The sequence below is a fragment of the Siphateles boraxobius genome, unplaced genomic scaffold (assembly GCF_051911475.1).
Source record: "Siphateles boraxobius isolate OS27281-9 unplaced genomic scaffold, OSU_SipBor_1 8, whole genome shotgun sequence".
Classification (NCBI taxonomy): Eukaryota; Metazoa; Chordata; class Actinopteri; order Cypriniformes; family Leuciscidae; genus Siphateles; species Siphateles boraxobius.
In genome coordinates this window covers 4,973,389-4,988,231 of record NW_027509208.1, presented here as the reverse complement: position 1 = coordinate 4,988,231, position 14,843 = coordinate 4,973,389, and the positions used below count along the sequence as shown (strand labels likewise).

At 40.2% G+C, this 14,843-nt stretch overlaps 1 protein-coding gene across 2 annotated transcripts in view; it reads right to left on the bottom strand.

Moving 5' to 3' along the window:
- The window catches only part of foxo3b (forkhead box O3b), a 31,322-nt gene extending 17,848 nt beyond the window's left edge, over positions 1-13,474 (bottom strand). Inside the window, exons 1-2 of one of the 2 annotated variants that reach the window (XM_077220084.1) lie at positions 12,864-13,474; positions 11,342-12,036 (exon numbers count right to left, since the gene is read on the bottom strand). In XM_077220084.1, coding sequence (XP_077076199.1) covers positions 11,342-11,869 — 528 coding nt within the window. In that variant the 5' untranslated portion in view covers positions 11,870-12,036; positions 12,864-13,474. The remainder of the gene's footprint in view (positions 1-11,341; positions 12,037-12,863) is intronic. The other variant, XM_077220085.1, reaches the window with a different exon arrangement.
- Positions 13,475-14,843: the final 1,369 nt, after the last annotated feature.

Below are 14,843 nucleotides of genomic sequence, written 5' to 3'. Positions count from 1 at the left end.
CTTGAAAAACCTGCATTGCAACCTCCTTTCTGGCACATTCTGTAACGTGTACACCCATACATGCACACACATACAGTATGTCTAATCAATCACTCATCTCCATCCTCCCTGAAATAAAAAATACCTATATTTATTAAATGTCTTAACTGAATTTAAACTGACCTCTGACACAAATCAACTTTTGCTTATCTTGCATCAAAAATGTTAATGCTTTTTCAACCACAGCAGTGACTAAGGCCATAATTTGCCGTTTAAAATAGTCATCAGAAAAGGGAAGTAAGGTTATGTTCTATTTTTATTTGCAGACATACAGAAATGGCGGTCAGATCACGAGACGAGACGAAAAAGCCAACAGAGGTGTGCAGGATGTTTACTCTTTGGTTCCTCTTCGTCCATCTACTGGAACAATATGTGTTTACTCTTAAGATATGGCTGTCAGCTGACACTTTTTTTTTTTTACTCTCAACTTGCGTTTCAACAAAACTCCTGTTTAAACACTCTGTTTTTCTGACACAAAAGTTATAAGCTCTGACTGTTGTTCATTACAATTCTTTAAGCCATATGAAAGCATGCAGTATATATTTGATTACATTTTTAACCGATTCAATATATAAAACCATAAACCTACATCTAGACATGCAGTATATCTGTCTATTCACATATGAATGGATGCGACATACAGTAAGACACTATGATAGACATCCATCTCTTTGTTTGTCTGTCTGTATATGACAGATAGATATATAGAATCATAGAACATTGGATGGATTGACGGACAGACAGATGTTTTTCTATATTCAGTAAGGCAGAGTATATAATTTGTAAAAAGTAACCGGATCACATATTTCTGCTAACAATATGGTTCTAGACACACTACTGAGCTTTGCATGTGGGCTGTATGAAATCTGGGCAAAGACCTTGTGCATTTAGTCTGCCTAACAACAGTGATTCATAATTCATTGAAGTGTAGAATGTGCCCACCAGGCTTTTAGTAATTTTGTACTTGGGTACGTGTGCACGTACAAGTGTGTGCGTGCTCACTAAGCTGGTTCACTGTAAAATGCACAGACAGAGATGCTCAGGAGACTCTTTGTCCGATCTTTTCGCTCTCTCTGTCTAGACATCCAGCGTCTGGAGATAGAGAGTTGATGTTTTCGCCTGTGCCAGGTTGCCTAGCACATGTGCGTGTGGGCAGTGGGAGCTTTTTAGACGGGACAGTTATTCACTGCGGGTAAGCTTAGCCGCTCAACAGACTTTCTGTGCTTTTTGTGGTACGCCTTAGGGACTTTGAGCTAAATTCCTGGCCATGCCAGAGGGAAGTGCTTGAGAAGTACATGGGGCACTCTGAGGGCACAGTCGTTAAAGGCAGATACAGAAGTGTAGTTTTGGACAACACACAAAGCCTTTTTTTTTCCCTCTGGCTTTCCCTTTCACTCTCATTTTCACTGTAAATCCACTTCCCTCGAAAACACCACAGCTTTCCAAGTCGTAGGCTGTTTAGGTCGCCAACGGTACGTCTAGTTAAAAAAAGAGCGAGAAGCACTGCTTGATTGATGTTTCCATCCTCATGTATTTATATGTAGTGGTTTGGGCGAACGTTGGTTCAGAGGTTATGTCATAGTAACCGGCCATTGTTGATGTTCTCTGTGGCAGCAAGATTCTTTTTACAGGATTAAAAGAGTAACTGAGCCACGAAATGCAAATCTGTTTGGCGTTACAGTACAGTCAGAAAAGTTGTTCCAAATGTTTGTCACCAATCTGAGACTAAACCCTAATGCGTTTAGTGTCGTTAATGCGCAGACTGGATTAAAGAAGCCTCACAGTCTACTCCTCCTTCTGTCCTATCCTTCTCTCCCTCCCCCTCCGCTCTCTTCTCTAAGTCTGAAAGAGAAAGCTGGAGGACTGCCAGAGTACGCGACCGCACAGTACACATACGAACACACCATGCAGCACAGCTACACACTGACCTACATATGCTTCCACTGCGCTGATTGAGTGCCCCACTGAACCTTCGAGCCAATGGCAGACAGGGGAGGAGTACAAGTCAGCCAATAGCACTCCTCACCCTCAGCACAAGCACTCACAGTCTCTATACAATCTTAGAGTTAAAGCAGGAACAAAAATGCTCGCCAAGAATGGAAATTATATATATGACTTCTTTTCTTGCAGCCCTTGCACAAGAGTTTACTATTTCAGAGTTCCATGTGCAGGGTTTTGTTTGTCTAAATGATGGGGTACCTGGCTGATGTTAAATTTGCCTGTTCACCACTGAGATGAAACCTCAGTGGACCATGAAGAGAGGGTCGTATTGTCCAATTAAAAATACACTCGGTATACCCTGACACACACAAAGAAACATAAACTCCTGTATAAATGACTCACACATATTCACCAAACACCAAAGCAGGGTTCATCAGGAGGTCATATAATAGAGCAGTGATTCCTAATCATTGTGGTACTTGAAAAGAGTTTGATTTGTTAAACATATCAAAACATTTTTTTATATATAAACGCAGTAAAATATAAGTAAAATATTTTAAATAATTTTTTTTCAAATTTCAAATATTATTTGAAAATGAGAAGGAAGGCTTGCTGCGCTACTGTGATTCCCAAACAATCCAGTGCAACCAGGGCAGGACAAGACAAGGCAGAAAAGGAAAATCGCCGGTGCAACACATAAATCTTCTTAGTAATCCATTTATTTGAGGTACAAACCAGTGACTAACATTTCGATGTAAAGTTACATCTTCATCAGAGGACTCTGATGAAGATGTAACTTTACATCGAAACGTTAGTTGAAAATCAAAGCACTTTCTTCATTCTCTTTTATCTTGGCTGTTTTTTTTATCTGGAAGAGTGTTTATATCTGCCTTTTTCCCTGACTCTCTCCATCTCTTTTCTTTTTCATGGTGTAATTTCTCTCTGCATTATGCAATCTGGTGTGATGCATGGTGTGATAGTGAAGCTGATGTAACCACACAGCAGATTACACTATGATCCTTAGTTTAATCTCCGCTCACTCTCTGAACGCACACACTGTATGTGTACATACACACGTTGTACACCAAGTCAGCTCATATGACCGGCCACATGACTAAGCCTCAAGTTTAGAGACTAATCCTCACACTACACATCACGATCACACAACTGAAAAATTGCCTTTACAACACACCGAACACTGCAAAAATAACACTGTGTCTGAAAGACTGGCTGTTCCAAACCTTTGTGTTCTCCTGGAAAAACCTTGGAGCCACTGCACAGCTGCAGGAAGAGAGAAAAAATAGAAGGGAGCAAAAAGCTGGGTGGAAGAAAAGGAAAAGTAAAACAAACAGGGGGAAGAAGTGGGGAGAGGAGAGACAGGAAAGGCACACTAACCCATATTTACTGTGCAGCGCTGGGAGGGAAAGAAATCTGTAGGGAAAGGCAACGACTTTACCAATCATTCATACCAATAATACACACACTACCATATGTAGCACTGATACCGCAAATGCTAACGCACGTCAGTGGCATATTCTCACTCGAATCAATCAGTCTAAAAGCCCTTTCAGTCGAGCGGTGATGTCACCCCCAGCTAGATCATCAGAAATCCTCTCCCACTGGAATAGTCTCTATCTATCTGTCTGTATCTTCTTGTCTCTCCATTTGGGATTTTTCCTTTCTTTTTTTAAAGTGGCTTTATCTGAAGGGTGCACAATGTGGGTTGTGTACAACTTTACATTGATTGTGTATAATTTTAGCATTTATTTTTTCAAGTTTTAAGATATTGCCCTATAAATGTACCAATACCAAAACGTTGCATAGCCAACGCGCTGCTTTTTACACCACAGCACTCTGACCACAGTTGCTGTTGTACAGTTTCACTGTATCCAAGTAGCACAAACTGTGGTTATTTTATTTTCACTTGGACCTATGGAAATAAGATCAAGATGGTGAACTATAAGCACACATCATTCAGCTAGAAGCAAGCATAAACCACTTATTTTAGCAACTATAGCAATGTCAACCAAGATCTCTCACTAAAAAAAGTTCATGCATAGCTTTCATACACTGTTGTATAATGAGTGGTTTGTATTCAAAGCAACATCGAGACTGTGTGTTTCCTTAAGGTTTACACACAACATGGTTAAGTGTAACCTCGCACCCCCACCCACCCGTTCACAGTAATCTGAGAGAAAGAGAAGGAGGGAAACTCAGAAAAAAAAAGGAAGAGAGAGAAGGCGAGGGGCCCCTTTTTTGGTACCTATGTAGCCCCTTATTGGGCCTCTAAAAAGAGAGAAATAAAAAGCAGAAAACGAAGAGGATACTGTAACACCATAGATGCACAGACAAGTTCCTTTCCATTTCCCTTCACAGAAAAGATCCTTTCAGCCCTAATAATAAAAGGTGTGTGTGTGTGTGTGTGTGTGTGTGTGTGTGTGTGTGTGTGTCTGTGTCTGTGTCTGTGTCTGTGTCTGTGTCTGTGTCTGTGTCTGTGTCTGTGTCTGTGTCTGTGTCTGTGTCTGTGTGTGTGTGTGTGTGTGTGTGTGTGTGTGTGTGTGTGTATATGTGTTCTCTTTCGTGTATTCTTGTGCTTGAATGTTTAAATTAGCAAGGCTTAAATGAGTTTAGCTTTAACACAGATAGCAACGTGCTATTCAGGTCTCACCTGCACTCACGGGCTATCAAAACCCGGGTGATGACAGTGTAAATGACTGATAGAGCATACGGCACTCCTATTGAACAAAGTTTACAAAGAGTGACCGTTTTGAGTTTTGACCACGTTTTTGTTGATCATTTGGTTGTAACATATTGGAAAGCCAGAATACGTATCCATCGACAAAAAACATACATTAGCTGAACTCTGTCTACTGCTTTACGCATTATTTTTCCAACAAACCATGTTATAGTTGCATCGTCAGATTAAAGATAAACATTGTTGCAAGTGCGTGTCCGAACCGTGGGTGGAGAACGACACAGAGAGTTCACGCTACATTACTGCATATGGTCACTCAAGCGCACATGCTTTCATCCACACAAAAAAGAAAAGCCCTCTCTTTGAAGCATATGAGCAAGGAAATGCATTACTGTTCCCAGAGAAGGGGAGTGTGCATTTGTCTGTGCCCATTTGCCTTTGTGCATGTCAAAAGCATCAACACACACCACAGGAATGCGAGAAACAAGAAGAAACAGACTTAGGGCCTCTTAACTACTCCTTAAAGACAAAAGGGGGTGTCATAGGGGTATATGAATATACAGTAGATTGTGTAAACTCTGTGAACCCTGAACGCTTGGTTTGCGGCATTCAGAGAGCGTGAATGTTTGCGAGTGCAATCGATGAGGAGCATGTTTACTGATTAAACTCCGTGACTCTCCATACCACTCAAGCAAACGATTACTATACACTAGCTTTCAAAAGTTTGGGGTCAGTAAGATTCTTTAATGTTTTTAAAATAAGGGTTTTTTGCTCCCCAAGACTGCATTTATTTAATGAAAAATATAATTAAAACTTGTGATAGTAAAGTTTAATATTGTGAAATATTATTAAAATTGAATAGACCGTTTTATATAATATATATTTTTTGATTCTGGGATTATAAAGGAATGGTTCACACCTAAATATGGAAATTCTGTCATCATTTATTCACCCTCAAGTCATTCCAAACCTGTATGACTACCTTCTGTGGAACACGAAAGGTTTAGAAACAACAAGGTGGGTAAATTAACAGAATTTTTATTTTTAATAACATTTTCAATTATCCCTTCTAGACTTCATGTAAACAAATTCTGTGTAAGCATTCCACATAAAAGCTGCACTTAAAATACTGCAACTCTTGTACAATGCACATCAGAGTGATTTCTCGTTGTTTATCACTGTGTGTCCTGCAATCTGCAGATTTCAAACATGTGATGCATTTTGATTCTTCTGTGGATGTGTAAATGATCTTTTCTGAGAATGTGAAATGCAAAGGAAGACCAAATGAGAGACAGACGAACAGAGCAAGCAACATGTCAGTGATGGTAGTCTGAGTAAGACAGCACACGAGATGCCCAGGAGCTGTGGAGCGATTTCATGCCCCCATAAACACTGTAGCACACATGGGAGAATATAGAGAGAGAAACATGGAGAGAGAGAGAAAGGGGGAGGAGGCCAGGCAGAGGTAAATGGGACAAAACTGCAAATCTAACTAAAAATACAGACAACAGTAGTTATGGATTAGAACGGCTGTGTTCAAATGGCGCAAAGGCATGTGCCACATTACTTTAGCCCATAATGTTCCTGATATACTGCTTCCTCACTCTGACTGAGCTGGCTGATAACAAACTGCTGATGTGTCCAGCAGCTGGAACCATTGCAGACTTTACTGCTAAGTCAGCGCTTTGGCCCCATTCAGCTTGATCCAATGGCCTCCACTGACATCTATATCACCAGAACTGACCCAGGGTCAGGTTAAAGACAGGTGTGTAAACACTGAAGGTGCAGTGAAAACCGATAAGCCTCCACTGATAGCGTGTAAGGCAATGGACAATAGTCCTGTGCTGATGACCTCACCACCTGTAGAACATCTGATTGGCCTGTTATTTAGAACACACTGTATTGATAAGAGGTGTTAGTTCGGTACAATATGACAAACTGTCCTGTTCACAGCAGTTCTTGGAAAAGGTTTTCACTTTAAGAGTAATGCAGATTGAGAAACATTGAAACAAAGAGATATTTAGTGAGCAATCTAATAGCATACTGTGTGAGGAAGGATATAACAACTTTTAACCTGGCTATTCAAACCTGTAGCTCTGTAAAGTTTGTAAAGTTTCTGAAACGTTTGACTAATCGTCAAGTGTCATATATATATTTATTATTTGGACCCATAAAATGTTGCCCTGGATTCCAGTGATTTAAGTTTATGGCTGATTTACTGAAGCCATTATAAATTTGACTACCAAATTCACTGTGTGCATGTGGCCGCTGTTGTGTTATGTCACAGAAATTAAATTTGCTTAGTCAAGGAGGATCTGAAAGCCTTACATCATCACAGAACCATATTTAAACACCTGCTTCACAATCGAAACAGGAACCGCCAAACTCAATCTACCATAATCTGTGTTAATCAAACCAATCTTTTGTCTAATCAAAAGTCGACACATATACTCCCACGTACAAGCACCAAAATAGACCCTCTGCGTCACAAGAACCAGGCTAATAATCGCCCACTCCTGTCTGACAATGTTTCTCTGTTATCTTTCAAAGGGATGATGCATGAGATCACTGGCAAAGTATTTCCCTAAAACTATAATGTTCACTGCAATAATCATTCACTACAAAGCCGCATCTGCTTTGTCTGGCCAAAAGCTCTTGACATAGAAATCTAGTTTTATTGTACTCAATTAAAGTTTCAACGACAACTATTCATCTGCACTGTGGCAGGCAGACCTGTGTAATTAGAAATTATGGGTCAGGGAAAATGTAACTTTTTAAAAAAAAAACTCAGGTCAGAGCTTCAAGCTTGTACACCTTTAAAAAACCGAGCGGGTGCATTAAGGGCACGGAAAGGAAGAAGCACAGGCTGAACTAGAAATACATTCAAATGTATTTACCGCAGCATATGTGCTTCTAAAATGCATCTGTAGTTGAGCTACCCTATCAGGAAGTCTGTTTTAATCAAATGTTTTCAAATATGAAAATGTCTGCTGGACGAGGGGGGAAGTGCATACTGTATGTACGAGTTAGAGCAAGTGATGTTGGTTGAAACTGTCTTGGCGAAGCATATTGCATACGAGTACAAGGGTTTGCGTACAGTGTGTAGGGCGTAAATTTCATCATCAGCTTAATACCAGACCATAGCCAGATTTTTCTTACCACACTTACTCAGTGTGCTCAATTGTTAACACTGATTGGTTTGTCCATGAGGTGGCAACACTAACCCGGCCTGTTGTTTCACAAAACAACAACATAAAACTACTAAAGACGACAACAAAGATTTTTTTTGGTCTTAACTTCAGGAGAGAAATAGCGCAGACACTGGAAAAGGACGAAACTTAGTAGTGTGCATGTGTCAAGGGGATGTGTTCATGCACGCTATTAAATGGAGTATACTATGAAAGGCTATGCATTCGGCTGCACGCATATGGCAAGCGTTCACATCTAACCTAAATTATACTTTAAGCTTTAGTGTAATCATAGCAAAACATATATGACCCCAGTGACACACACTTCAAGATCTCTCACACACCTAAACATGACCAGGCATGTATAAAAGCACCTAACATCAACATTCACATGTGTCAATCAAGACTTAAAACAGTGATTGTACGAATCAAGTCTTAGCAACTGCAAAATGTCTGCATATATCTCCTACACATTTTTCAATCATTTAGTCTGCTTAAACTCCACTCCTACAAGCTTGCGTTTATATGTCTCCACTTTTGAGTGCAACACTCACGTCTCAAAGTCCCCACCCTACATTTTTTCTTTTTCGGTTATCCATTACACTCAGATGTACGTCACAATACAGAATAAAAGATCTGTCGTTACTTCGGTTTCATTGCAACTATAAAGATGCAGATATGATGTACTTCTAGAAGTGCAATTTTGCACGTCTTATATATAATATTAATGTTGCATTTGTTACCCCCTCTCTTGACAATAAACAGATTTCAAGAAACACTTAAAACAGACCACCTACATCCTGGAACTGTGCCAAGTGAAATTCGCCGAATACGGACCCTCTGGAGGGTTACCGGATCACTTTCATCAGCGTGACTGAAACATTTCAATTGGGCCTAGCGTGGCAGCTCAGCATATTAAGTGTTCCAGGAACAAAAATGGTGCAACACATTAAAGTAGTAGCATGTTCTTTTTAAATTACATAATCTGATTATATTTCAGATGTGAGATAAACAGCAGGGTTACACAAGGTTCTAACATAGCAATTGAATAGACAAGTGTCTGGTGGACAAGATTACAAGTTTAAAAGCAGTGAGCTGGCAAATGTGTGTGTGTGTGTGTGTGTGTGTGTGTGTGTGTGTGTGTGTGTGTGTGTGTGTGTGTGTGTGTGTGTGTGTTAGATGCTTAAGAGGTTTCACTTAAAAATTAATAAAATGACCTGAATTAATGCTTGAAGAAGTGAATAATTTAAAAGCTGTCTTTTTTCAAGAGAAGAGTACATCATTTTGCATTAGAGGTATAATCTGGCACTGCAGGAGCTTATTGTGAAGGAGAATGATTAATCAGTAAAATCTTACCCCTTGTACACCTGCACAAGAAACCTTGAAGATTAATCTAAACATTTTAAACACATTCGAGACTTAATTCGCATTCATACCCGATTGTATAACCAGATCATTAAAAAACACACAACATTATCCTGTAACATTCAGTGCAGAGAGTGGAGGTGGGTGCTGTAATGTCATCTATGCTTTAACAGTCATTCCTTCTCTCTTCCCTGCAGTCACAACAGTATGTATGTTCAACAGAAACAAAGGAACGCCTTTGAGATCACATGTCATCCAAACCCTCTCATTAAAACAGAGAGGACCGGTGACCTGGTAGCCATAGTGATGCAGCTTATTGTCATTTTTTCACCTGTACTTGACCATTCCAACCTTTGTGTTTGAACAACACATCTTACGACTATTTTCATTGCTCTTTCGGTTTCTTAATTTAACTTAGAACAAAACAGAGTGAGAACCCCGAATCTATCCAACAGTTTTTGATTGGATGGACTCCAGATCTGAATGTGAACTTGCTATCTTGAATTTGTAAGAAAGGGAGGGGGTTTAATCGGACCAAATGATTGGAAAAGTCCGGCATATGTCACCAGAGAGAAGTCGTTTTACTGGAAGATTAAGATGTTTTGATTTCAAAATTGAGGTCAAAATAAAAAAAAGAGAAAGATCTGAATGAATAATTTGTGCACATTAAGATCATTAAGAAATGTAGGATCACTTAGAATAAAGATGGGGTTAATTTCCATTTCATGCCAACTTTAGTACATAAATTCAGTGCTGATGCTTTAAATGCATCATTTACATAATTTATTGTGTGTATGTTTTATTTAAATGCAAATGTGGATATTGGCCGGCAACTGCAGGAGAATTTAATTGTGGTTGTGTTAATTGTGGAATGTGTAAATGTATCATATTTAGAGCTCGAGGTAACACAGGAGCAAATTTCTGTGGAACATTGTTAATGTTTTTTTCCACTTATCAGAAATGGCAGCAAGTACTTACTGCTCATCCTAATAGAGAGTAGGTGTGTTTATTTGTGTGTACTCGTGCTAGAAATGGGGTTATAGTATTTGATCATATAGCATGTTTGACTGACAGATAACATGTTTTGCATAGCTGTTTGAGAAATATGATCATGCACATACACAGTGCTGAATGTTAGATGAGTCGGGTGCAAACAGTTCCACACTGAGCTGGAGTCCGCATAGTTTGCCGTTGCCACAGACCGGCAGTAACTCTCCTTTCACTATTATAATTCATGGCTATTTACAGCCAATGGGACAGGCAAGCTATGCCTCCTGCTGAAAACTCAGCCCTTGACCTTACACCCACAACCCTACCATATACCCCCTCCCCCAACCCACTCTAGCTCTGTAAGTGAAAGGCCCATATGTCTTATGCTGGCTATGGCCCATGACCATGACATTCCCTTTGAAGGCAGTCCTGCCTGCTGACGGCTAAGGAGAAGCTCGCGCCATTCTGAGTTGTTATGCAATTCCTAATGCCATTCAACACCTACATAAACAGTCTGGGCAGCTTCTTCATTTACCATTCCAAGTTTTACATAAGCCGTGCTACGTGTATATGAACATAAAGGCATTTGGATACATGGACATTTATTAGACTTGTCTCTGAGGATATTGTATTTTGGGGTTTTAACCAAGTCCATCTGATAATTTTGTCACAATTTTTCCATACTGAACACGCCTAATTTGCAATTTATCTTTTATACTGGCATCCAAATAGTTTGTTTACAGGTGACGTCACTTGAGCTTGCTCACTGTTGAGTCACTCGTACGCGAACCTTCGAAAACTTTCCAGTTTTCTGTGCGTGAGTAAGTGTGCCAAACATGCCAGAACATGTGTTTCTGGTTGTGATGCCGTATGAGAACGCAGCACGAAAAACACGAGGAACATGACAGACACTTGCACACCTTGTGACAAACAAATTCTCTAGCAAAGTGATTCTCAACCTTGATCCTTAAGGGGCACACCAATAGTACACATTTTGCATGTCTACTTTATCAAATATACCTGATTAAACTCATCAGCTCATTAGCAGAGACAACAAAAATGTGTATTTATGGGGGGTCTTCAGGAATGCGGTTGGGAAGCACTGTTCGAGTGGATCGCTTACCTTCCAACCAGCTGAGCTGTTGCTGTCGCCTTTGTCTTTGAAGTAAGGGACACTCCTGACCATCCAGTCGTAGATCTGGGACAGTGTCAGTCTCTTGTCTGAGGTGCTCTCTATGGCTTTCGTGATGAGGTCTGCGTAGGACAAGTTGCCCCACGCATTCCTCCTTGAAGATGACTTCCGGGGAGTTTGCTGTTGGCCACCTTGACCGCTCACCCCTCGACTCGCTGTGGTCGCAGACTGAGAGGAGAGCGGGGAGTCTGTGCTCTCCTGACCGCTAATAGGCTGCAGTTCATCTGCCTGGCTTGGGCTGCCATTGTCCTCTCCTTCACCCATGCCGTTGATTGCCATCGCGCTGTCATCCTCATCATCCTCTTCCTCTGGGATTATGTCAGTGTCATTGGACGCAGGCTTTGCCGAACTGGACTCCGGCAACGGCCAAGTGCATGATCTCGGCCTTTTCTGTGGCTCAAAATCTGGGTCGATGGCAACATCCAGCGAGGTCAGTGGTTCAAGGGTTGTGTCTGCCATTGCCTCTACCAGCCTTCTCTGTCACTCCTCTGTACTGTCTCAGTCAAAGTTATATAGGCAGTGGGAAGCGGTCACAGTCGCATTCCATGAATGCACCTCTATTCTAAATGTTGCTTAATGCTTCTTGAGCGACCAGTGCAAACCTTAATGATAATTAGCACCCTTCCCTGTTTCAGAAAGACAAAAATACAATATAAAGACACGTGACACAAAATACCTTATAATCATAAATGCAATTGTGCATAGAACGATGATTATTGTTCACTTCAAATTTTAGTTCTAAGCTAATATAGAAAAGTCATTAAATATATTATTAAATTTTAACGCTCTCATGTGTCAGATTATACGGCGGTGTGCGCGCGAACGCGTTGGTTCGCGCAACAGTCACGTGAAAGTATAAACAAAGATTTAACGTGCTCCGGTTTCACTTAAATGTAACACTCGCTTGATGGCATATATTCTTGGTCTTACACTTCATAATGACACTCACTGACGCATATGAAGAGATTATTCGTAATCCAACGGAGAAGACCGCACGAATGATAGGCTGTATTAAAACCCACTGATATTCTGAAACTAAAAAATATATTTATGTCCTAAATTCTTTACTTTCACAATAACAGTGGTTTCGATGAATCATTCGTGCAGTCATTATTGCATAACAATATTCAATATTATACGATTTATTATTAATGACAGTTCTGGGTTAAAACAGCAACGACAACAGCGTGAATGAAAAGGGGACTAAGAACCGATAAGAGAAACATTTTTTAAAAATATATGTTAATTTAATTGTGCCTTAGTGCAATATGTTCACAGGTGTATAAGCATTGCACACTGCGAACGTTAATCGCCGCTGTCAGCCAAAATTTCATAATAGTGACAGCCCTACTATTGTAGCTCATGTAAACAACAAAACAACAAATTCAGTAGGCTACATAATGTCTCTCTGTGTGTATATGCATGCATGAGTATGTATTATAATATTAAATACCTCAACACGCACCATTCAGCTAAGCCGTTTCTCCTCTCTGTGTCGCACTCCGGTCACTTGGTGCACTGATGTAATACAACTATATCTCCCCAGCGCACCTCGCCAGTAGCCACGGACAAAGCGCCACAACGTCACTGCACACAACCATCACAGGCAGTAAGTCACTGCAGTGACAAAAGAACTGAACTGTCAGAGCCACAGCACAATCAGCAGGCTACAATCAAAACGCCGTTATGTCAGCTCTAGACAACTACAATAACGAAGACAGAACTAAACGTGCTGGAAGACTGCAGTGAGTATTTTGTGCGATTTGCCAGCTTGACCCGATGTCACTTCGCATTCAGAAGTCTCTTTAACAGTTAAAGGTAGAGACGATGCCTTGTTAGAGCGCGCGCTAATCCCTCGACGTCACCGACGGTAGCCTACAGTGCAGAAAATTCCCGTCTAGAAAGTACCTTCTCTTTCTGCACTCATCTATCTATCTGAAGGCACAGGATGTCTATCTGTTCTAATCGTCTGTCAGCACTCAAGCGAGCTCAACTTAGGACTGAGTGACTAGAGGAGGGGGAGAAAAGAAACGCAGCCTCTGCCGCTGACAGGGACCTGCCCCCTGATTCCGCGCATGCGGTCGCCTCTTAAAGGGCCACAGCTGCCATAGGCGGGTGGACATGTTCAAACAAGTCACTCCAAGCAGCGAGAGCCCATATCACTTTATCGAATTTCTAAATATAGATTCAGTTGCTAGAATTTGTAGTTCAGACATGCATACAACATTATCTGGGCATATTATCAGAAATGTGCTATATCAGAAAATGTTCATGTAACACAAGTAGCCAACATTTTAATACAGATTATAGGAGTGACATTGTTTACCCCAAATGTCATTTTTCCACCGTTCCAACACAGTATTATTTTATTGGGTAAATCTATAGGCAGAATGTCCTTATTGACCTCATATGTCATAACTGGATTTTCAAAAACAACACTTTCTTAATCATTTAATGTGCATTTGTCTTTTTCAAAAATCTGTTACACTCAGATGTAGCCTACATCACAATATGGAATACAATAAATGTCACTAAAGTAATAGAACCATAAAAGTAGTCCATATGACTAGTAAACAAGTTTGTTGAAGGCATAGGTTTGAACATGTTGAAATCAGTCAAATTATAGGCAAGAGCCAATCAATGACTTCAAACCCAGTTAAGAGTAAGTGGAGTTCAATTTCAAAATTGATTATTTCAGAAGACTTGGACTAGTACATGAGTTGCAGACCACTATTATGATACTTTTTTTGTCTTGGAGCTTGACATTTAAAATCACTATAGGCCTATCTATTTTCATTGCATGTAACAAAAAATCTGCCTAAAATCTTTAATGAAAGAAATTAAAACAATGGTGATTAGTAAACAATAACTTTAATAATAATTTTTAGTCTAACTATTCCTTTAAATATTAAATGATCAGAAGATTTGCTACTAAATAATAAAAAAAGGTTTTGGTCAAATCTGGGTCGACTGACAAATGTTTAGGCATGTCTTGTATTTCCCTTCCTCTGGCCCTTTAATCCCAGCGTGAAGTCGTCCGTCATGACATGCCCCCTGCTGCCAGCCTCGTTTTATTCAAACACATGACGTAATTCATAATCAAGAAATGTTATACCCGTTTGCTGTCCTCCGTGGCGCTGCTCTAGTACAGTGACGTCTTACCAAAACACGAGCACGTCTTTGTTCCTGCAGAGATGCGTATTTTCACGGGTGCAGTGATTTCGACGCAGATGTTTGTGAAGATGCGCGCATAATCAAATGAATCGAGATGAGATTAATAATAACGACATTTATGCAGGTTCAGAGTCAGAGATAACTATTATTACATAATCGCACATTTATGTAGGATAGATTTGTGCCATTCTGTGATGCTTTTGCATGGGCAACAACAAGTGGCACTAAATGCTGTTGCTTATTCAGTCACTACAAATGT